Source organism: Phalangium opilio, unplaced genomic scaffold (assembly GCF_054372755.1).
Source record: "Phalangium opilio isolate 3A_F unplaced genomic scaffold, DU_Popi_V2 ptg000105l_1, whole genome shotgun sequence".
NCBI classification, from domain to species: Eukaryota; Metazoa; Arthropoda; class Arachnida; order Opiliones; family Phalangiidae; genus Phalangium; species Phalangium opilio.
The window spans coordinates 7,813,111-7,836,966 of record NW_028324207.1 but is presented as its reverse complement, the minus strand read 5'-3'; the positions used below and the strand labels follow the sequence as shown (position 1 = coordinate 7,836,966).

The following is a 23,856-nucleotide window of genomic DNA, read 5'->3' as shown; positions in this document are numbered from 1 at the left end:
TGACGTCATGATGACGTTGCAGTTGTTGAACGGCACAATTTTGTGTAATCGATGCTTTTCTTAATGGCGATCATATTATGATAACGTTACGGCAGAGGCTTAAATAATAAATCCGAACTATTTACAAAGATATTGTACTTCAATTTATCAATTAAATCAAAATTCTGTCAGAATCCATTTTTTTTTACCGAAATAATATATTTCTTTTAGTATTATTATCCACAAGGATAATATTTGTCAATTCTTCATTATTTAAAATTGGTGGAGAATGGATGTAATTCACCCCATTTTTTATCGCGGCGCAAAATGACGAAATTTACGTCATGAATCCGATGCTCATCAAAAAAACCTCCTCTCACAGCTGACTTTTCTGATGGGCATCCGATGAGCATCATGACGTCAGGCCCAAAGACGCGAAAACCCGTTCAGTAAGACATCGATGTCATCTTTTAGTCATCGATGTTTTTGATGCCGGTTACTGAACGCAGCCCTTATCAACTTATGATTGCAATTGTATACGTCGTTTACCAGGCAAATTCCAGGGGTGCTGCCATAGAGAACGGACTATGAGGGTGTGGTCTCACTTGGGTACGTCATATAGAGCTATATCAGTTGAAGGGGGGGAAACGTTACAGTTGGGCCTGCTAATAAACGGACCCGGTTTTCACCCTCCCTCCGTGCGGGCCCCTGAAGAACTCTATGCTAAATTTCCCGCACAATATGGCGCCTGGGCGAGGACTGGCGAAACCCCGCCTCAAAAGCTTTCCTTTGAGTCCTTTCCCCCCCCCCCCCGAATTGAAATGGCTCTGTAGGGGGTTATACAAGCGCCATCTCGTGGCAGTTTTTCGCATTTTATATACTTTTTAAAATTTGGTTGTCAACGGTTTTGGCCGCCATTTTGGTGGAATGTAGCATAGCAGGAGTTTGAAATGGCTGAGAAGGCTAGGTGATAGGAACGGAGTATTTTGAAACGTTAAAAAGTGATAAGGAAAAAATTGCTTTCATCAACGCTGAAGACCCTTACACCAGAGAGAAAAGTTCATTTGAATTTATTGGAAACAAAAATGGGGTGAAATATTGAATATTCCTAATCAGTTTTTTGAAATTTAAGGTAATGCATTCATGCTTGAAATCTAGTGGATTAATTCTGAAACTTCGTTATCCACACCTTGGTGCTTCACCTGACGGAATTCGTCAGAGCGTTGTTAGCTTTATTGACTTTTTCTAACTGAAAACATTTCAATTGTTCTTGTGTCTGCGTACTAGAACTTTCACAGTGAACTACAGCTTGCGCACTAGAATCAACAGTATATTTTACAGCCCGCGCTCCATTGTCAGCAACGTTCGTGCAAAACTGGGTGCTACGGTCCATTACATTCAATTCCGTCTGGGTAGATTTATCGATAGAAAAATTTAAGGCGCTAATATCACACGCAACCCGCGATTGCTGGCTAACATTTCCCATCGCTGGTTCAATTTGAGCTTCGGAGCGTATCTCTTCTAACGATGCATCATCAGCTTCAGATGCGGAGTCTAAAAATCACGAAATACCAAAGAGTTACAAAATAAGCTAGTAATATATAACGGCAAAAAACAGTATGGAGCAGTGGTGTGCGAGTTCCGTTTTTTCGGTTTCGAGCCGAATCCGAGTATCAGAACTAATTTCTTATCGAGCCGAGTCCCAAAAATACTTTCGAGTATCGAGTATTTAGATAGGTAAAATTTTGGTTATTTCGAGTAATTATCGAGCAGCGTGGGAAATAAGGCGGTGGCACAGGGCAAATGACCAGTTTAAAAATTAAATCGGAGGGGGTCAGTGGTCCAGGACCACTAAGAAAATTCAAGGGTAACCAGAGTCCAGACATTATCTCAACTATTTTAATTATCCACTTCTTCAATTTAGCAGACGACGCGCCCTGGTCAGTGGTCATGGACAGTCTGGGAAATAGCACACTTCCTCTGGTCCAAAACCAGTTTATTAATTGCTTGGACTAGTTTTTTAATTCAAGAAGTGGGGGTTACTGGTCCTCGGGACCAGTTTATTAATTGCAAGTCTATAGGAGAACAAAGGCTGGGACCAGTCCGGAGACCACTTTATTATTTCGGACACTAGGGGGTCACTGGTCCCAAGGACTAGTTTAAAAAATATCCTTATTTCCCAGACTGGTCATGGACCAGTTTATTTATTCCAGGCCAGAGGGGTCGCTGGCCCAATGTCCAGTTTAAAAAAAATCCTTATTTCCCACCCTGTTATCGAGTCTCAAATATTGACTTGTCAAGTAGCAATTTTGTAGATTTCTTGAAAATAATGAAGATGTTCAATTATCTAATATCTAACTAGTTCAAAAAGATTGTTAGTGATCAATTAAACATTGAACAGGTGATTTTCAAAATAGTTGCTCATGAACTCATCGTCTGCTATAGTTGTAAGCCTCGGATTCGAGTATTTGTCAGAGTATTTAAGATGTTAAAAAGCTACTCGAATCTGTCTCGAGTATCTCAATGTGAGTACTCGGCTCGATACTCGAACTTAACGAGTACTCGCACACTCCTGGTATGGAGTAACTTATCTTACCAAGGTTTACCACTAAAATGCTATCGCAAGGCACCATATTTCCATTATCATTAGGCCTAACAGCCACAGTTTCTTCATTTACAAAAACAGTATTAGTAGACTCTATTTCTTCATTATGAACAGTCGTCACATTGTTGCCTTGTTTCAAACCCAAACGATTTTTCCTCCTGTTGTACCTTTTAAAAGCCTTTTTTACGGAGGCTAACGTTGCTTTTCTGGTTAAGTCTGGGGTTGGCAACCAATCTGGGTGAGTTTGGTCAAACAGTGTTGATGGAGAACCTATCAAATAAATTTTAATACGTAACTTATAGTGGCCTAAAATATAGGGACTTGGCAATACGGGCTTAACTCCGCCCCCAGCGCCATTATGGTATGTTGGTATGTTTTTTTAACAGAATGAAAGCTACATAAGCCCCCTCCTCCTGGTATGTTTTTTAACACTAGTGGAAGGTAGCCTGACGTTGCATGACGTAGTACTGCCAAGTCCCTATAGCTCGAAATTGGTATTATCATACAACCAATAGGGACTTGGCAATTCGGGCTTAACTCCGCCCCCAGCGCCATTATGGTATGTTGGTATGTTTTTTTTAACAGAATGAAAGCTACATAAGCCCCCTACTCCTGGTATGTTTTTTAGCACTAGTGGAAGGTAGCCTGACGTTGCATTACGTAGTACTGCCAAGTCCCTATTGCTCGAAATTGGTATTATCATACAACCAATAGGGACATGGCAATTCGGGCTTAACTCCGCCCCCAGCGCCATTATGGTATGTTTTTTTAACAGAATGAAAGCTACATAAGCCCTCTCCTCCTGGTATGTTTTTTAGCACTAGTGGAAGGTAGCTTGACGTTGCATGACGTAGTACTGCCAAGTCCCTATTACTACTTACCGGAGACAAAATGCTTTGAACATATTCTAGTATGTCCTTTTATGGACTCAGCGCCAAGGCCCAACGTTTTTAACCAAAGATTACGTCTCTTGGCGGATAATTCGTACGTTGCTTCGCCCTGATTTTTTAAAATGGCCGGAATGCGAAAGAAGCGCAAGTTTTTTGTTTTACATGAGCTTCTACAACTCCTCAAACAACACATTCTAACCATTTTATTAATAAAAACTGGTTACACTGCACGTTAAACCCAAAACCGTCGAGCTCCAGCCTAATTCTACCAGAATGGCGTCGGTACAAGAGGATTCAGAGGGAGGTACTAATTGGCAAGACTTTTATTTGCAAACCTTTTTTTACAAACTTGCAGAACCTTCGAGAACCGTTACTTCCGTACCCATCGAAAAGTTTTTGCAATTTCATACTCTAATTTGCAGGACCGTTTTTACAAACTTGCAGAACTTTTTGTTTGAAATTCTACACTCTAATTTGCAGGACCCTTTTTTACAAACTTGCATAACCGTCATCCAAAAAGGTAAATAAGTTTGTTATCTTTAATTTTCTTTAATTAAAAATAAATCAATGAAAATATAATCCTTTAACAACGGAAGTTACCGAAACATTCCATTAGAATACTCTTGGATGATTAATTTGAAACTCTTAAATGTTTGCTTTGAGTTTTGAGACTAAATATTATAGATTGACCCTTAACCCATAGTCGTGGTCTGCTACTAATAAAATTATGGTCTTCTACTGTTGATGCTTGAGGATTTTAAATTAAACAATGTTAGGATACTTTCCTTTGAACTAACTTGGGTGAGTGTATGTTCTGATCAGTTTGTTATGCCGAAAACCTCTTGCAGAACCTTGAATATTTGCAAAAAAAATTTTGCGAATAAATATATTTTTTGCGAAACGATTTTTGCAAACAAATCCAATTGCAAAAATTTATTTTCGAAAACTTTTTGCAAAAATATTTCACAAATTTCATTACAAAATTGCAAAAATATATTTGCAGAAACGTTCACGTAAGAAATTTGCAAAAACATATTGGCAAAAAGAATTTTGTAAAAACTTTGCGAAAGTATTTTTGCGAAAACATTGTGCAAAATTATTACAAATATTTGCGAAAAAGAGGAACTTTTGCCAAAAATTGAAACAAAAGTTTAGCAAATAAAATTTTCCAGTGGTATATTCTCCCAAAAAATATCTTATATTTCCATGAAAAAAATTAAATAAATAATGGTAAGAATTAATTCTTATTTAATTTTATGAACTGATCCGTACCGTTTTCCTTGAAAAAAACCGGTTTTTGTAAAAGTTTGCAAAAAATATTCAAGGTTCTGCAAGAGTTTTTCGGCATAAAAAAATACCAAAAAAATTAAAGTTATAATTAATTCTTAATTTCATTTTATGAAGAGATCAGTACCGTTTCCCTTGAAAAAAAAAAGGATTTTGAAAAAGTTTGCAAAAAATATTCAAGGTTCTGCAAGAGTTTTTCGGCATAAAAAAATACCAAAAAAATTAAAGTTATAATTAATTCTTAATTTCATTTTATGAAGAGATCAGTACCGTTTCCCTTGAAAAAAAAAAGGATTTTGAAAAAGTTTGCAAAAAATATTCAAGGTTCTGCAAGAGGTTTTCGCATAAAAAACTACCAAAAAATAATTAATGGTAAGTTATAATTCTTATCTAATTTTATAAACTGATCCGAACATACAATCACCAAGTTAGTTCAAAGGAAAGTATCCCAACTCTGTTTAATTTAAAATCCTCAATCATCAACAGTAGAAGACCATAATTTTATTAGTAGCAGACTACGACTATGGGTTAAGGGTCAATCTATAATAACAGAAGTAATATAAGAAACCTCGTCTCAAAACTCAAAGCAAACATTTAAGAGTTTCAAATTTATCATCCAAGAGGTATTCTAATGAAATATTTCGGTAACTTCCGTTGTTAAAGGCCTATATTTTCATTGATTTATTTTTAATTAAAGAAAATTAAAGATAACAAACTTATTTACCTTTTTGGATGACGGTTATGCAAGTTTGTAAAAAAGGGTCCTGCAAATTAGAGTGTAGAATTTCAAACAAAAAGTTCTGCAAGTTTGTAAATATGGTCCTGCAAATTAGGGTATGAAATTGCAAACTTTTCGACGGGTACGGTACTCGAAGTTTCTGCGAGTTTGTAAAAAAACGTTTGCAAAAACACGTCCTGCAAATTAGTACCTCCCGATTCGGAGGAAGGGGAATCGGAGTTGGTTCAGTGTTAACGCAGTATGTTAAGCTGAACTGAAATCAATTTAGGATGATAGTGACCAGTCTTGGAAATAGCAGAGTTTTGTATTCAAAATCCGGGGCTTACTGGTCTATTGACAAACTTATTATTGTACCATTATTTCCTTATCTTAATTATTATTATTATTTCTTATTTTTATATTTACACCCATTTTTCTTTTCTCCTTGACAATTGTAACTATGTCAATTGTAACATACAGTACAATGCCCATTTACACGTCACATTGTTGACTTTGCGGGCAATCATTCATTTCAATAAATAAATAAATAATCAATGTTAAGCTTTTTTCCCCTTTTCAGCCCAAAATGGAGGGGGGGGGGTGTTATGAAAAATTCCGAGTCAAATCCCGGAAAAAGCTAGCGCCATCTTGGATGAAGAATAGTTACACTATTCTTCATCCAAGGCGCCATCTAGACAAAATAAGACGTAAGAAGATTCCCTCTTTAGAACGTTGATTCTCCCATAAGCCCCCCCCCCCCACTATCCGGTTTGCTACTATCTGCCGCTAGAAGGCGAATTAACAAGTATTTTTCAACTTTATCCCTCTGCCATCCGTCCTTCAGTATTGGTTCGTGCATGTTGGATGTAAAAGTAGTGATAGGGATTTAAGGGAATGGAGATCGCGGGTTTGCAAAACTTCATTCGGGACCTGACAAAGGGTTAAGTCTGTGTCATAAAGATTGTTGTTGTCCGCGACCATTTTTAAAATACGGAATAAAATCAAAGTATAGAGTTCGCTCACTAGATGGCGCTTACCAAAAACTCCTAACATTTAAAAAATGGGAGGTAACAGTCTGGGGAAATTATAGCACACTTCCTCTGGTCCAAAACCAGTTTATTAATTGCTTGGACTAGTTTTTAAATTCAAGAAGTGGGTGTTATTGGTCCTCGGGACCAGTTTATTAATTGCAAATCTATAGGAGAACAAAGGCTGGGACCACTCCGGAGACCAGTTTATTATTTAGGATACTAGGGAGGTCACTGGTCCCAAGGACTAGTTTAAAAAATATCCTTATTTCCCAGGCTGGGAGGTAACCTCGTACATCTGCAAAAATGTTCATAGATCCGAAAACATTTCGCCGACGTCAGTCCGACTGAATTTTCCATCCCTGTTTATTAAACTTTATTCTGGCAAATTGAGGGCGGATCTTAAACACGCAGTTTGTTATTATTATGGCCACAGCCCACCACCTGACAGTTTCCTTGATTGCGCAATATTATGTTGTCTGTCTATACCCGGATTCCGGATATCGCGCAGATGGCTGTAGGCCTTTAAAAACGGTCTGAACTTGAATAAACAGCTTAATTTATCCTAAAATTCGTTCGGGTGCGGCAAGAAGAACTCTAAACTAAAAATGGAAAGCCTCAAGTACACTGGAATGTTGAAAGTTAAGATATGTGAGGCGAAGAATCTACCGACGGAATACACGAACCTTTACGTGTCCGTCGATGTAGACGACACTAATGTGCATCGCACTTTGACCAAACAAAATACAAGCAAACCCGTATGGGTCGAATGTTTTATAACCGAAGTAAAGAACGCGCAGAATTTACGTTTCACGATTTTTAACGACTCAACGACTTCGCCTGATAACTTTGTTGCTGATGGAATTGTATCTTTTGTTGAAATCGCCAAGTCAGCAAGTGATTTATGGGTAAGTAATCAATTTTGGGATAGATTTAATTTTAGAAGTAGGAATGGAGAACTGAGTAATCTGGGCGTGCGTCAAAGTCCCGGATCCCCCTTCCCCTGTACGGGGGGGGGGGGGGTATGAAACGACAGGCGGGTCATAGCGACAGAGGTAAATTACGTAATTTTCGCCGCGGTCCCCGTCAGCAACGTCATCAAAACGTAGTTTAAGTTAGCCAATAAGATAATTTAAACTTTTCGTTACGTGTTGCATGGAGGGAGGGGCTCTATACTGGGTGGTCTATGAGTCGGACTGAAGTAAATACTAAACGTTCCGTTCTCCATTCCTGCTCCTAAAATTAAATCAATCCCTGGTAGGGTAAAAGGGTAGGATAATTGAATGATCATTTCGAATTTAGTAAAAAATCTAACTAATCAGGGGCCCCTAATGGTTCATAAAACCAAAGTCCAAAGAATAGACTAATGGCACCCCATGTTATTTCCCCATAGAGCTTAATACAGTCGAAGGTACCGGGCTGCCTTTACTCTATAGGATAATTTTCGCGGTCTGAGAATTGATAATTCTGAAAATTTAATCTGGCAATCCTGCAATCTAGTCTAATTGCTATGGATCTTATTGGTTCCCATTTTAATCTATAAAACAGCACCAATTAGTACTTATTCCCGCTTAAAGGGGACTGAAATGTCCAGACAACCATTTTTTAATCGCGTTAAATTAACTCTGTTCAGTACCCCTTTTAAAGGTAGTCTTGGCTTTGGTTAAGTTTAAAGAAATGCCGACAAATGTTCCCGTAGTCGACTTAATGGGTTAAGGGACCGTCCATAAACTACGTCACACTCTTATGGGGGGGAGGGGGTTTGTAAGTTTGTGACGGTCCGTGACGAGGGGGGAGGGAGGGGTCCTTCGATGCGTGACGTCACATTTAAAATTAATTTTATTACGAAGTCAGTAAGAGGTCGATTGACCCTTTTGTTATAGAAGAAAAACACAATGTTTCAAAGTCCACCGTGAGAACGACCTCTACAATAATTTAACAAAATTTTATACCATCATCGCTTAAATAGTAGAAACTGTAAGCTATGATCACATACTTACTCGTACGTGTAGCCAATTTAAACAGCGCATTTAAAATAAAGAGACCCGTTCACTGCAGAACTAGCTACACGTACGCATACGGACTGCTAAATGTAATGTCAGCTTAAATTCTCAAATGTCACTGATTATTCGCCACTAGCATTAGCAAGGATGAATCGGATCCTCCATCCGATTTAAATGGTTTCGTTTCTTTCGCACATTTTTAAAATCTGAATCCCAAGCTCGATTAGCCTAAGGTTTTCAAGTGACAATGTCGAAAACTATTAAGTGTGCCCCTTTAACTAAGCTTTATGGAAATATTTGGGAAGGTTATAAAAAAGCGCATCCAGACAATAAAGTTCTAAAGCTCAATCAGAGGCATCAGGCAAACGATAATCGTAAAAGCTTCAAACGGAAATGAACTTTAACTTTCAAGTCGAGCAAAAAATTTCTGAGTGGAAAAGAAGGAAGAATCTCTTTTTAAATTAATCAAAATAAATTGGTAAATTCGCCTTATGTTTAATCAGCGCCACCTAAGGTGTAGCGGCGACTTTGGGAACTTGAAAAAATCGCGACCAATCAGAGGACGCTGTTTGTCCGACTATTTTTTTTATTGGGGATATTTGGAGAAAAAAATGTTTAGACGAGTGTGATGTAGATTTTAACCATTTTCGGCAACTAAAACGGCTGATTCTCGTTAAAACGGTTAGAAAACTGGCAAATCGTGTTATTCTCGAAGATATATAAGCGTTTAAAACAAGTAAGACAACTTTTTATTCGTTTTATACCCGTTAAATCCATCAAATCGCGTTAAGCCTTGGCTATTTCTTGCAGCATTTTCCATTGATTGACGTCGTTTTCACTGTCCAAGATTTACTTTTCGAGAAATTTAACATTTTACTTAAAGAAACATGGCATCAAAGAACCGTTGTTTCTTAAAATGCTGCAACAACAGTTTGAAATCCCTTTCTTACCATTTTTTCCCAAAAGACGCCACAATGAAACAAAAATGGATTGATGCCATAACTAACGCACTAGGACCGTTGCCCACCGACCTGTATAGCGCCCGAGTTTGTTCGAAACATTTCATAGAATCAGATTATTTCCCCACCGCTAAACCAAAGCCTAAACGCTTAAAACCTCAGTCGTGTCCGTCTGTATTTCGGAATACTAACGTAATGGTTGAAACTGATGAACACGTTCCGAAACAGCCTTTCTGTCGTTTGAGCCCTGAACAAAGAACTGAAATTTTGGAAGAAATGGGAGCTTTGTCTTTTGATCTGGAAGAGCTTGAGGAATCAAATGGCGGTGATATTAAGAAGGTGGAGTTGCAAGATCCCGACCCAGAAAACCCATTACCTAATATTATATGCCTTCACGATGCTGATGAGCTCGAATCTGAGTCTCAGAGAAGCAGTATTGCCTCGGTGCAGTCAAGCCAATCTTTGTCGTTACCTAGCAGCGGAATTTCTTTGAAATCTACATACACTCCTAATACCCCTGGCAAAGTACAACTTGTGAGAAAACAATTAGAATTACTATCCTTGCGTGCCAAAGAAAAATTTACTGTGACTAGATTTGTTAGCAATGATACTGCTATTAGATTTTATACAGGCTTCCCTTCATATGAAGTTTTTTGGGCGTTTTATCAACTTCTGTTACCAGAATGCGCAAAATTAAACTATGTTGGTCAGGAAACGAACCAAATAAGAGATAACACCGATAAAGACTTTCATGAAGTTGTCAAGCCCGGCCGTCCTAGAAAATTAAACCCAATAGAGGAGTTTTTCTTGACACTGGTTCGATTAAGATTGGGAACCCAGGAACAGTTTTTAGCTGATCTGTATAATTTGTCGCAAGGGCATGTTTCACGAATAATTAACACGTGGGTGTTGTTTCTTTACGAACGTTGCCTTCACCTACCAGTTTTTGCTTCATTGGAAAGGGCTCTCGAGTTGACCTCGGCCAAAATAAAAAAACGTTATCCAGATTTACGGATCATCGTAGACTGTACAGAGTTTAAACTTGAAAAACCATCTGCGTCAGAAGCTCAACGAGAAACCTTCAGCGCTTATAAGCATTGCAACACGGTCAAAGCGCTTGTTGGAATGGCTGGATCAGGACACTTAACTTATTGTTCAAACCTATACTGTGGAAGAACATCTGATAAAAAACTTATTCTTCATTGTGGCCTTTTGGACATGTTGGAAGAAGGTGACGGTATCATGGCTGACCGGGGTTTTGATATCGCTAAAGAACTTGCTTTGAAGAAACTGAAGCTATACATTCCTGAATTTCTTCAAGGTCGTGACCAGTTCACCGCATCACAACTCTCCGAAACACGCAAGATTGCTTTTGCCAGAATACACATAGAAAGAGCTATTGGTCGGGTTAAAGAATTTAAAATTTTGAAAGGAGAAATTCCATTGACTTTAACACCTATGCTCGAGAAAATATATGTAGTATGTTGCCATTTGTCAAATTTCACCGGTAAGCTGGTTCAAAAATTGGATTAAAAGTAGATTGTGCTATCTACCGATGGACATCAAAACAGAAAAGTCTATAAATGTTTTTAAAAACAGGCTTAACCAATACATAAAACAAGATATGGTTTAAAGATAATTAATTTTAAAATTTCTAAAGTGAAAAATAATTTTAAATGATTATAAATATTGGAGTGTAAAATAATTTTAAATGAATATACATAATGAAGTGTAAAATAATTTAAACTACAGGACACCTTTGTAAATAAGTTCAGACTTAAAGGTATATCCTAATAAAAGCTTTTTATTATTATTATTATTATTATTATTATGTTTTTGGAGAGGTTTTAATAAAAACGGGCTCATTCGTAAGGCTTACAAAAAGATGTGACACGAGAAACACCACATCGTTAGTTTCGTTACTCATTGGGAGTTTTGTTTTGGCAGGTCCCATTGCCTACTGCCGTTATCATTTAGACATAAAGATTTTATTTTTTAAAACAAATGGTTAGGATGATACACCAAATTTTCAGTTACGTTCTTACTCAGTTGGTTTTTCAAACATTTCCTTGGCAAAGGATGGTAAGAGATGCATGTAATATTTAGTAGAAAGTTTGGGAAGTAAGCTGCCGTTGGTGAAATTGTTATTTTTCATTATCATCAAAATTTCAATGTCACCAGGTGGTACAAATACCACCAAAAAACACACAGGCATATTGCAAACTAGAAGCTGTCCCTGAATTTGATGGTACACATCCGAATTTTTCTTAAGCTCAAGTTCTTCAGTTTCTTCATCCACAAAGAGATAAAAATTACCAGAGGCAGCTTTTGTCCTAATAGTTTCCTTATTCTTAAAAATAGCGTACGGGCACTTTATTTCTACTAGGTATAGTTGATCTTCAATCAATACAAGGCGATCAGGGCTAGCTCCGAGAAAACAAAACTGCGGGTTGACAATTAATCCAACAGAAGTGTGGCTTTGGGTCTTGATGTTCTGTGTGAATAACGAGAAAGCTGCCGGCTCGTATTTCAACCCATGATCCAATGATTTCGCTGTAACAAAATTCCTCTTTTGTTGAAATGTTTTTACTGGATCAGTCTCATCTCGCATTTTTACAAAAGTTCCAAACATGGATGCCGTGAGCCGATGACTCCTCTGCTTATGCCAATAATGTGAGCGGCTTTGTAAGCGAGTTTTAACCTCAGTATATTTTGATCCAGCTAAATCTACTTGGATACTTTTCAATACCTTAATTTCATTATCAGAAATGTTCAGAAAATTTTCATTCCTTTCCCTCGTTGGAGTTTTAGCTACCCATTCCCACAACTTGTCGATCAAAAATGTATTTTGGTGTATTTTAGGTTGGACTGGAATACACTCGTTCGATTTTATTGTACCGATGACTGGCATACTTATGTCCATTTTGTCAAAGAGTTTAACGAAATTTTCCAATTTTTCTTTAGATATCGGTTGAGACCCCGGTGGCAACACATTAAACGTACGAACCGCGCACCCTAAAAGAGCTTTCCTTGGTTTGGCTGGGTCGTGTTTAACAATTTCCAAATCACTAAGAAGAAACGGCTCGTCTGTTTTTGGTTTCTTGACATGCCACATTTGAAGCCTGCTGGTGCACGTCCCACGTAGCGGCAAGGTTTCAGCTTTTATTCTTACGATGTCAATGAGTTGATATAAAAGTGCTATCGAATGTTTACAATCACCGTCATTTCCCGCAGGGCAAGAGCATGATATCCATTTTAATTGATTTGGTTCTTTGGCGATATTGAAACAGGCAAACATGTTGTAGGTTTTGGGTCTTCTATCCGCGTCACATGTAGCTCTTATGAAAATGACATTTCCTAGAGCACCGGTTCAACTCTAATTAATCTCAATCAATCAAAATGTCATAATGTGACATACCTTTTCTGTTGCTTTGAATACCTAAAATCTTCTCCTCCCTAAAAAGCATGAATCCTTCCTGTTTCTCACGCTTTGTCTTTGAGTGACTTTCGGCAATCCCATCTGACAAATCTGTTAGAAATACGTTTTCACCCCATCCTTCCTTTGGGGTAACTCTTCCTTGTAAACGAAGGAGTCCTTTTTATGAAATAACAAATTTGGTTTATTTTCAAAAAGGCTGGTGGCCATAATGAATATCAGCAACTTCATTCACCTTCTTTTGACATGTTTGGGTTTACAACCATTACGTCGATGCATGCTTTACACATATAATCATCTATTAAGTCCAGGCTGTCTTCATCCAAATTCACGCAAGTTAGATGGTACCATTCTACGCACAATGAGCATTGCACCATCTTTTTGGAGTTGTCTTTTGGTTGCTGGCACAGGCAATACAACCTAGGAGAATCATCTCCCAAAGTACTTGCAGTTGTAAACGCACACGGTTTTTTCTTCACTTTCGCTGACACAACGTCAGCCAGCTTTCGTTTTGGCAAAGCCATCATGAAGATTTTATGAACAATATGAAGCTTAGGACGTATTTAACGCAAAAACAAAACAGTTCGATCTAAGTAAATTCACAGAAAATGTTAAATTTCTCGAAAAGTAAATCTTGGACAGTGAAAACGACGTCAATCAATGGAAAATGCTGCAAGAAATAGCCAAGGCTTAACGCGATTTGATGGATTTAACGGGTATAAAACGAATAAAAAGTTGTCTTACTTGTTTTAAACGCTTATATATCTTCGAGAATAACACGATTTGCCAGTTTTCTAACCGTTTTAACGAGAATCAGCCGTTTTAGTTGCCGAAAATGGTTAAAATCTACATCACACTCGTCTAAACATTTTTTTCTCCAAATATCCCCAATAAAAAAAATAGTCGGACAAACAGCGTCCTCTGATTGGTCGCGATTTTTTCAAGTTCCCAAAGTCGCCGCTACACCTTAGGTGGCGCTGATTAAACATAAGGCGAATTAAGACAAATCATAGTCCGTTGGGGGGGGGGGGGTTAAAGAAATGTGACATGGTTTTCAGGGGAGGGGTCTTAGAAAACGTGACAAAGCGTGATCTGGGGGGACGGGTGGGTCAGAAAATGCCATTTTTTGCGTGACGTAGTTTATGGACGGTCCCTAAGGGCCAGTTAAGCTTATCAGTAGGGAGTTTTAGCTCTGCCCTTGTGTATGGGTGAATTCTGATTGGTTCCTGCCTTTGACAATGATAAAATTTGTGTCAGAAGATTAGCCAGAATGTTAGGGCATAGCCCACTCGATCATGCGCATCACGACGCAAGCTGCTCGCGCTATAGCAGCTGCGCAGCTTCCGGGAGCGGGGATCGAGTGGGCTATGGTTAGGGGCGCCGCATGAGCCGACATTTTTTTAAAACTGCGTAAGACAGAAATTAACACGAAACATTGATCCTTAGTGATCAATGTTGATGGGGGACCTTGATATAAGGTTTAAACTTATCATACAAATAATAGTTACAGCAAAAGTGGATGAGGGGAAAAGTATGAAAATGTCCAAAAGTCGCGAGTCATCAGAGTTTCGCCGTATAGTTGACCGTTTTATTGGCGTAGCTATACTGGGCCTGTTCACTCCCTTAAAATAGGTCTTGTGTAAGTTGTGTTAATTCGCGGTTACGCGGTTACCGTCGTCTGCTATTGTGTATGCTAGAACTTCCTCGATTTGTGTTTGTAGTCAGAAGTCTCAGGACAGAGTAGCTGGTAATGTTTTAAAAGGTATTTGAAGGTATAATATGGATTTTAGTAAGGTCATCGAAGCAATAGAAGAGCACATAAAACTAGATACGTTTAAAACAAATCTCGGTAATTTAGCTATAGCGCGAGCAGCTTGCGTCATGATGCGCGTGATCAAGTGGGCTGTGGTTAAACCAAGGAGCATAAATGTGTGAACTACTTTCAGTCGCGAGTTTGCAAGTCCATCAGTCACTAGTAGACTAAATAGTTATTGGCGAAACTTTGATGTCCGCGTTTTTTAACACAGACTCTATGGCCTATGTCATACTTTCCCTCTCATCCACATTTGGTTACAGTCATACTTAAGGTGATTAGGTTATTTATGATAAAATGAACAAAAGCTGAGAGTTAGAATCATACTTATGGTTATAATGTTATACATGATTTTCTCATAGTTGCCAACAATTAGTGTTAATTAACGTAGATTATTAAAAATTAATTTATGTTATAAACTTGCGCAAGACCCTTGTTATAAGCCTTCTGTTGCTTCTGCGTGGGTGAACAGGATTATTTACGAAGTGTTGTTAAAAAGATAAGGCTGTCTGGTAAAGTCTAATGTACGCGTAGCACCGCTACATTAGGAGTGTAACAAGTTGGAAAAACCAAAATATTACCTCTCCGAGTGGAGAGCAGGACTACCTACAAACTTATTAACCTAGATATCACTTTATACCCTCTTCGGTACTTAAACTATTCATTTTAAGGCGTATTTAACTTTCGGCTCTCACTGAACCGTTAATGTCTCATCATATCTTGCCCAAAAAAAACAAAAACATAACAAATTGAGTAAACATTATTTTAAATACGTCACAGGCACGTGACCAAGGAGAGGCGTGGTTACGGTGGTTCAAAGCAACTTAATTTGGTTTATTTCAAAAACTACTTCTTCGTCTCTTTGGGGAATTGGCGCTATAATCTCGCGAAAACAAGGACTACGTGTCCAGTCCCACTCCACATGTTGTCTTTGGATCTTGGCGTCACGTGGTGCCTGTGACGTATTTCAAATAATTTTTACCCAACCGCCGATGCCTCCTTTAAGCCAATAAGTACAGCTTGGCAGATGAAGGAATGGTGATAAGTAAAACAGTGGATTAACACCTTGAAGTACAATTTTCGAAATTTCCGTGAACTGTGAAAGCGTTTCACAAATGGCGAACGCGATCCGCTGGGGTATAACGTGCAGGCACAGACAGCCAGACAGACACAAACTTCCGTAACAGATCCTCTCCGTGACACATTCTTCACTGGGAGAGGTAAAAATAGAGAGTTGGCATTGCATGTTATCACTCCATATAGACGATTACAGTCAAGGAGTTGGTTCCCATTAATCCAGACGTAAACACTAATATATCGGAGCATTTTCGGTATTTTCACGTGATTGTTTATTATTTTGATAGTAGTACTTTTCAAGGTTCAAATATTGCACCACTTTGCGTTAGGTTTATGGTGCAATACCGGATTTGACTCATTTTGTTGAGTGATTGTTTGATTATAGATAAGAATAAACCAAATTTGAATTAGATCCGGAATCCGGATACCTGATAATTAAGAATTTTAATCGTGATTTGATCATTCTGTGTTATTTTATTTGAACAGATTGATCTTAGCCCTACTAATCCTGAACAGACTGGGAAAATTCACGTTGTTATTGAACTGCTTGCGAAAGGTAAACATTTTAACAACCATTCAGAGGAGTTATTTGTTTTTTTTTGTTTTTTTATAGCGTATTACCATTTTTAGTGCATGTTTCGCTCTTTTAGAGTAAGTAGTTTTAAAGGAAAAGATCACGTGACATAACATTAGGCCTTTTTCTGAATATTAAAGGAATTAAATATTAAATGATCTCTTATTACAAAATAAGTAGCATTTAATTAGTCTTAAAAACAATCAAGGACTACGGCGCCATCCGCCATTGCTTTAGTGGCGTCTGCTAAATCGAACTACTTATCCAAACGGAATTGGTTTTATTCTCACAGGCTGAGAGAGGTAAGGGAAAGGTAGGTAGGGGCACAGTCGACTCGATCACGCTTTTGGCTATAGCTCGTGCAGGCAAAGCGTGATGGAGTGGGGTGTTGTAAGAGGTTCGATTTAGCAGACGCCACTAAACTAATGGCGGATGGCGAAGTAGTGCCTCGTTTTTAAAACTAATTAAATGCTAATTATTTTGTAATAAGATATCATTTATTTGTTTTAATATTTAAATCCTTTTATATTTTGAAAACGGCCGTTATTTTACGTTATAATGTTATGTTATATGACCCTTTACATTAACATTGTTTAATTTTAATATATTGTTGCACCATAAGAAAATAATATATAGCTCCCTATAAGTATGAAACGTAGTATATTTTCATACTACAGCATTTGCTTCCAAATTTGGCGCGCTAACGCTTTTACGCCCCGTGGGAGAAGTTTCGGTACTACGAGTAAAAGGGGGCGAAACCGCCGCCGCCACCTAAGATGTCCGCGAAAGGCACGATGGGCCGGGGAAATATCGCCGCGCCCGTAGAGACACAAGATACTCCTTACCTCGTACCAGTGTAGGCGCTAGCCTCGTTCGTCAAAATCTCGCGCCATCTATTAATTTATTATGATAATAGGGAGCTATATATTATTTTCTTATGGTTGCACTTAAAAGGGTTTTGAAACCAAAAACATTACCTAATGATAAATTTAAATGCTACAATACTTTCAAGCATTATTATCGTTGGGCAATATTACATCCTATTCGTTATAATATAATATAATCTAAAAGCTAGCGTGCTTATCTCAGATCCTATTCCGTGCTTAAGAAGTTGTTTTTTTCAACATACAGCTACGCGATAAAATGAATAGATAAATCTGAAAACGTTTTGATAAGAACACTTATATAGAGTAATAAAAGTCCCTCTGAGCTTAGTTCAAAGTGAAAAACATTCTGGGAATTATATTATTATAAGAGAGTTGCGTTAAGCCTTTGCTAACTTGCAGAAAACGCAGTTCCAAAGATTAAGAAGCGACAATCGAAGGAAAGATTGAGTTTTAAAAACAGACGTGGTAATATGAGTCGAAAAGTTCATGAAGTTAACGGACATAAGTTTGTCGCTACCCTTTTGACACAGCCATCTTTTTGCTCTCAATGCAGAGGATTCATTTGGTAAGAGAATTATACGTATTTTTAAAAGAAACAAGTTGGGAAACCCCAAAATATACCTCTCCGAGTCTAGACGCACTTAAGACTAAAACTGCCCGAGCCTAGGGTCACTATTTCTGCCCAAAGACATAAATAAGAATTAATTTATATCAAGAAGTGATATCTAGTTTATTAGGGAGAAGGTACAAATTCGCGTCCACATTTCTAGCTCTTTATCCCCAGTCCAAACGTAGGTCCGGACAGAGTTAATCCCCACCTCTAAATTACAACCAGCAGCATCTCATTGGTTCTTGAAAACTTGCACGTCAGCGCGACGCGAATGAGTACGAAAATTACTTGTATTTTCCGACTGAGGAGAGTGTAGCGAAATAGCCCGGCCTCCTTTTACGTCCCCCCTTGTATTTTGAAAGGGGGACTGGGACTATGGCGCGCGAGTACTTAGGCATCTTACACCTTATTCCTAGTAAACTAGATATCACTTCTTGTTTATATTCAGCTATGTATGCCGGGTACCAGAAATTTAGAAACCGGACAGAAATTGGCGGTTTAAAAAAGAGATTAATATATTTTTCGTCTGCTTTGTTCTTTGTTCTCGTAGGGGTATTGGTAAACAGGGATACCAATGCAAAGAATGCGCCTGCGTCGTTCATAAACGATGCCACGAATCAGTTTGGTCAAAATGCCAAGGTGTAAAGGACACCATTGCTGATGAGGTAATCTCATTCTAAATTTAAAATTATTAGGCCTACTGTCTATAAGCAGGTCTCTGCTGTGGTTTAATTTAAGCAAATGCCCCTAGATATGTTTCAATAGTCACAGGGTAGAGGGTCCCCTAAGGTCGGTAAAGGCCAGGTTTAGCTCCGCCCTCGTGCACGAGGCCAGATTGGTTCTCGTCTTTGACAAGGATAAATATTAAAATTGGTGTCTAGAAAGATAACCAGCATGTCAGGGTGTCGCAGGAGCCGAGATTTCAGCAGCTGTAGTCGTATTTCAACTCTTTATCCCTTTTTTTACTTTTTCGCTCTTATAAGAGCTGCAAAAGTATTATAACCAATTCCATAGACTAGTGGCGGTAGAGAGGGGGTGTAGACTGTGTATCCCTCCCTCTGGTCGCGCTCTTGTAAGAGGGACTACTGTACGCGCCCAGTAGGGGATGACACTGAGCTATGAGATAGAAGGGTGTGACGTTTGCATACGCAGTACTGCCATTATTCTATTGGACTGCTCGCGGTTTGCCCTATTTCGTCATCAAATCGTTAATAGTCTTATTTGACCAAACTTCATAACAGTAACACCAATAAATTCATGGTAACACTAAGGAAAGGTTACAATTAGAAGCGGTTTTTTGGTTTCCTTCTACTTAAAAGGTAGTCCAAAGGCAGCAGTGGTGCATGGATTAACTAACGCTAGGGATAGTTCGTTCCCCCAAAAAGATAACGCATGCATGTTCCAAACGCCCCCTAGCAGCAGCTACTATCCCTAACAGGAAGTTATAAGAAAATTGGACCAAATATCACGTGGTCTATGACGTCAAAATTGAAATACTGCCTAAATTGGGCAAAAACTATTTATTTTGCCTAGAGATGGCGCTATATCTACATCCGTTTTGGTCCAATAAATTGGGGGAATGAAGAGGGGAATCAAGGAATAATTCGGAACATGTAGTTGGCGATAACATTACATGGGAAACCCGGTTAGTGAACAATCCCTAGCGTTAGTTAATCCATGAGTGGTGGGCCGGTAAATAATATTGCGTGACGCCAAGGTCCAAAGACTCCGTATGGAGTAGGGCTGGACACCTAGTCCTTGTTTTCACAATGATGTAGCGCCAATTGCTATCCACTTGGGGTTTCTCGGTTGTTCGTTAAGGTCCCGGAATTTCTTAATTCAAATTTCCCACTTAAATTTTTTTAAGGTTCCTGAAAACCCTCATAATTTGGCGCCTCAGCAATTCGTGAAGCCAACTTTCTGCGATCACTGTGGTACCATGATTTACGGTCTCATTCGTCAAGGTTTACAATGTGAAGGTGAGATTACATCCTGTTTAGGATTTATTCCTCACGCGATTTATATTTATATCGAATTTTAATTTTTAATTCATTTAAAATTAATGTATAATGTATAGTTTCAATAGAATTTACACCAAATATTTGTGTGCAATTTCAATGAATACATAAGTTCATAAGATATGTTCCATAAGTTTGTCACTAGTTACAAACGAGCTTGTCATGCAGTGAGTGAGGTAGGTTATAGATTCGATGTAAAGTGACGCTTGGTGAGGCGCTGTCAAAGGCTTAGTAATGCAGACTAAATAGGAGCTAGATGGAACTTGGTCCTGCAAAATTAACCACCGAGTGTAGTCTGCAATTCTCGCTTGTCGTTCTCGAACTAGCTCGAGCTGTAAGTCTCTAGCATTACGAATATAGGTAGTGTCAAACTTCTGGAACATGTCTCATAAACGTGTGTTCATAATTTGCACACTGAATTTTTTTATTTTCCTCAAAATGTTCACTGCTATGAGATTTTAGTGAAATTTTTATGGAATTTTCCAAGAACTTTTGATTTCATGGGATTTTAGTGGAGTGTTAAATGTATTACTTGCAATTCCATATTTTCACGATATTTGAAAGAAATATTTTATAAATGTTCCACAAAAGTTGCACTTTTAATGAAATCTGTCAATTTACCTCACAATTCGCGAACTTGTCATGATTTTTAAGAAATTAATCTAAAAATATGTTATTTAGCCTGCAGTACGAAAGTGCACAAAAGATGTCAGAAAAATGTACCACACGACTGCGGTATTAATAATGATATGCGCATTACCGCAAATTAAGGTATGTTGCGTTTATGAATTATCTTCACTTCACACGGTTTCAAACTCGTCAACGCAGCATTAGGCCTATGTTAGCACGCCCAAGAAATATAGATCTGATTGTAAATCAGTTCAGTTGAAATTTGAATTTATCCTTATTACAATAATTCCTTTTGAGAGATACGATTTTTTTTTTAGTTTTGTCATTTTTAGAGCTGGAAAACTATTGTTCCGTCCCGTTGTGGCTGGGCGCCTTTCCCTCCCCCCTTTTCTCCAGTTTTGCATGTGACCTATTTGGCTGAACAAAACTGTATGGCCGTGTCAATCTTGTTTTATTCGTTAATTCATGATATTCATAGTCTTCTTTATCTATCAAGACCCGTACGTGGTATTATTTTCCGTTCTCAAAAATAACATTTTAGTTCGCAACTGTTTCCAGCTAGAGGCACCCTCTGTTTCTTACGCATTTTGAGCGCGATTTCGCGCCAAATGACGCAACGTCTGCAATGATAAACCGCGCAAAATCCAAACTTAGCGGGAAGTGGCGGTTCTTTAGAACCCTAAAATTAGTACCATGCACGATCCTTGATGGAGTAGAGTAGGCAGTGATAGATTGGTACTACAAAAACTGTCGTGATGTCACAAACGTTTCTCTTACGTCAGTTCGGCGACTATATTGCCAGTGCAATTTAAACCACCAAAATTATAACAAGATGGCCCCGGTCAGATTAACATTTTGCGTCCCCTCATTTGAAATAAATTACGTATGAGGTGTAACGTGAACTAGAAGAGAATTTTGAGTGATAAAAAATGCGTCAGGTCACACCAAAATGGGGAGGAAAGGCTCCCAGCCGGAAGGGGATGGAACAATCTTTTTACATCAGCTCTAAAGTGCGCAAAACGAAAAAGGGCTGTACTGTATGCTTCAGGAACTTACGAATTTTTATTTTTTTATTTTTTAGCAGCTTGAAGTGACTGAGAGCTATCAATACATAACTCGTAGAGGGTGTTTGATACTGGATTTTAAACTCGAATAGTAAATGTATATTCTTAATGCTAATCGAGTAATATTTTATATTAATATACAAAGCCTTAAAATTCGACTAGCTAAGCTTAAAACGAAACATTTTACTGACTTATATTGTGAAACCAGCGAAATAGTTTTGATATATTGACATTATACAGATCGCTAATGTTGATTAAAAATGGTACTTGTCTCAACATATTATTCTACGTTACAAAATCTTAAATATCGAAAATATATAACATAGCTTTCTTCATAAGTATTTACAAAGATATAAATTTTGAAGTTGCGAATAGTCCTAGTTGTTTTTTTTTGAAATTTTAAATCCTTTTTAACTTTTAAGTGTTTTGAGATGTTATGAACTGTCATTTTTGAAATGAAATAAAGAGTTTATTCAAATGTATAAAATGATCTAGTTTTTATTCCATAATTATCTGCAGAAGAAAGTGCGCGAAATCCTATGAAAAATCACTGTTTTTATTTAAATTTTGAAAACTTTATTATGCCATATGTTAATCCAGGTCATAGACTACCTGCCTACCAAATTTCATCCAAATCTGTTGAGCCATTGAAGCCATATTGAGTAACAAACATTCAACCATGAATCTATATAAGTTACATAGATTCATGGTTCAATGGGAACCGATCTATGAAAAAAAGAGTGCTACAGCTTGTTTTTACGGCATGGTGGTGGAATATGGGTGAACCCTTGTTCACAGGCAGAGGGAGCAGGGTAACAATAACCTTCATTGGGGGCGTTGCGGTCGAGCTAAATCCAACTTGGGAAGGGGGGAGGGGTTTTTCATATGCCTTTAGTTTCTGCTCATTTCCAAGCAAGTGTTTCAATTAAAGAATTTCAAGACTTTACAAACCGAAAGACAACATTTCAAAGATTACAACAAAATTGTGAAAAACTTTTATTTTTGAAATTACGTTAAGTTAAATGACATTAAATTTAAAGTTACTAATTCCAATATATCTTGTCTTTCCGTCGTTTAAATTGCATAAAATTTTGCATACACTTACACCTACGCTAGTGGTTAATCGAGACACTTTTGCAAAATGTCAATTATTTAACTAATTAAGTCACTAATTAAATTAATTTATTCGCTTAATTAGTTACATAATTGACATTTTGCAAAAGTGTCTCGATTAACCACTAGCGTAGGTGTAAATGCGCGTGTATGCAAAATTTTATGCAATTTAAACGACGGAAAGACAAGATATATTGGAATTAGTAACTGTAAAATTTAATGTCATTTAACTTAATGTAATTTCAAAAATAAAAGTTTTTCACAATTTTGTTGTAATCTTTGAAATGTTGTCTTTCGGTTTGTAAAGTCTTGAAATTTTTTATTTGAAACACTTGCTTGGAAATGAGCAGAAACTAAAGGCATATGAAAAACCCCTCCACCCTTCCCAAGTTGGCTTTAGCTCGACCTTAATCAAGGCCTGTGCGCTGCACCTATTTTTATTTTTCGTTTGACAATTTATGTTGCCAAATTATCTCACCTGAGGCGCTATTAAGTGGACCTAAATAATTTGAACTGTACATTTGCGCGCGCTTGGAATTTGAAATATTCATTTTCTCGCACGTTTCGGTCCAGCTCACAATGCCACCTCGCGGTAAAATAGAGAGAAAATAAGAAGTGGCGTTTCTTAAAAGTCGCCCCCAACGAAACTAACGGGCACAGGCCTTGATTGACCAAGAGCAGAAAGTGTAGTGTTCTTTGGGAGGTGCCACAGTTGTGTTGGTATATGGGATTGAGAACCCTGAATATCGTGTAGAAGCTTAAAGGGACTGACCGACCCCCTCTCCTTTTCTACCCACCCGCTATGTTAAGCTCTATGAGGAAGATCGTCGTTTGTCCCAAGGTCCGAACAGCCCCTTTAATATCGAGGGCTGGGATAAGATTCCCGATTTGGCAACCAAATTCGGGTGAATGTACTTATGTAACAGCGGTATAGCCGGGTAAGAACTTCTGCTGTGATGCCAGACAAATTAGCTCACAAAAGTAATTTTTTATTTTCTGTAAATTGAACTAAATTGGTGCCGAAGTTCCCGAAAAATAGCACACTTTCTGTGTCCAAAAGCAGTTTATTAATTGTATGGACCTGCAGTTTTTACATTGGAGAAGTGGCGGTTAGTGGTCCTCACGACCAGTTTATTAGTTTCAAAGCTGCAGGAAAAGTTTATTA

General features: G+C 37.9%; 4 protein-coding genes across 8 annotated transcripts; 2 read left to right on the top strand and 2 right to left on the bottom strand.

The window, feature by feature from the left end:
• Nucleotides 1-1,033: 1,033 nt before the first annotated feature.
• On the bottom strand, nucleotides 1,034-5,255 carry LOC149629094 (uncharacterized). Of its 4 annotated transcripts, none has more exons than XM_089851483.1 (4): nucleotides 3,810-5,252; nucleotides 3,466-3,739; nucleotides 2,576-2,854; nucleotides 1,034-1,533 (listed from the first exon to the last, which is right to left on the bottom strand). In XM_089851483.1, exons 2-4 carry the CDS (start codon nucleotides 3,674-3,676, stop codon nucleotides 1,178-1,180), a joined length of 846 nt encoding a protein of 281 aa, XP_089707609.1. In that variant the 5' UTR covers nucleotides 3,677-3,739; nucleotides 3,810-5,252; the 3' UTR covers nucleotides 1,034-1,177. The 4 variants fall into 4 exon arrangements, with proteins under 4 accessions (XP_089707609.1, XP_089707610.1, XP_089707611.1 ...); XM_089851484.1 differs by lacking the exon at nucleotides 3,810-5,252 and having other exon boundaries at nucleotides 2,576-2,654; nucleotides 2,691-2,854; nucleotides 3,466-3,797; XM_089851485.1 differs by lacking the exon at nucleotides 3,466-3,739 and having other exon boundaries at nucleotides 3,810-5,255.
• Nucleotides 5,256-6,653: 1,398 nt separating this feature from the next.
• Nucleotides 6,654-22,065, top strand: LOC149629091 (protein kinase C-like). 2 transcript variants are annotated; one of them, XM_089851481.1, is made up of 7 exons: nucleotides 6,654-7,415; nucleotides 16,282-16,351; nucleotides 17,656-17,821; nucleotides 18,417-18,531; nucleotides 19,734-19,845; nucleotides 20,566-20,655; nucleotides 20,832-20,850. In XM_089851481.1, the coding sequence occupies exons 1-6, from the start codon at nucleotides 7,116-7,118 to the stop codon at nucleotides 20,652-20,654; spliced, it is 852 nt and encodes a 283-aa protein (XP_089707607.1). In that variant the 5' UTR covers nucleotides 6,654-7,115; the 3' UTR covers nucleotide 20,655; nucleotides 20,832-20,850. The 2 variants fall into 2 exon arrangements, with proteins under 2 accessions (XP_089707607.1, XP_089707606.1); XM_089851480.1 differs by lacking the exon at nucleotides 20,832-20,850 and adding an exon at nucleotides 21,596-22,065 and having other exon boundaries at nucleotides 6,662-7,415.
• Nucleotides 8,991-11,283, top strand: LOC149629093 (uncharacterized). The gene is made up of 2 exons (XM_089851476.1): nucleotides 8,991-9,246; nucleotides 9,321-11,283. The coding sequence occupies exon 2, from the start codon at nucleotides 9,398-9,400 to the stop codon at nucleotides 11,000-11,002; it is 1,605 nt and encodes a 534-aa protein (XP_089707602.1). The 5' UTR covers nucleotides 8,991-9,246; nucleotides 9,321-9,397; the 3' UTR covers nucleotides 11,003-11,283.
• On the bottom strand, nucleotides 11,258-13,890 carry LOC149629092 (uncharacterized). Its single transcript, XM_089851475.1, has 4 exons — nucleotides 13,650-13,890; nucleotides 13,141-13,575; nucleotides 12,888-13,064; nucleotides 11,258-12,826 (listed from the first exon to the last, which is right to left on the bottom strand). The coding sequence occupies exons 2-4, from the start codon at nucleotides 13,430-13,432 to the stop codon at nucleotides 11,511-11,513; spliced, it is 1,785 nt and encodes a 594-aa protein (XP_089707601.1). The 5' UTR covers nucleotides 13,433-13,575; nucleotides 13,650-13,890; the 3' UTR covers nucleotides 11,258-11,510.
• Nucleotides 22,066-23,856: the final 1,791 nt, after the last annotated feature.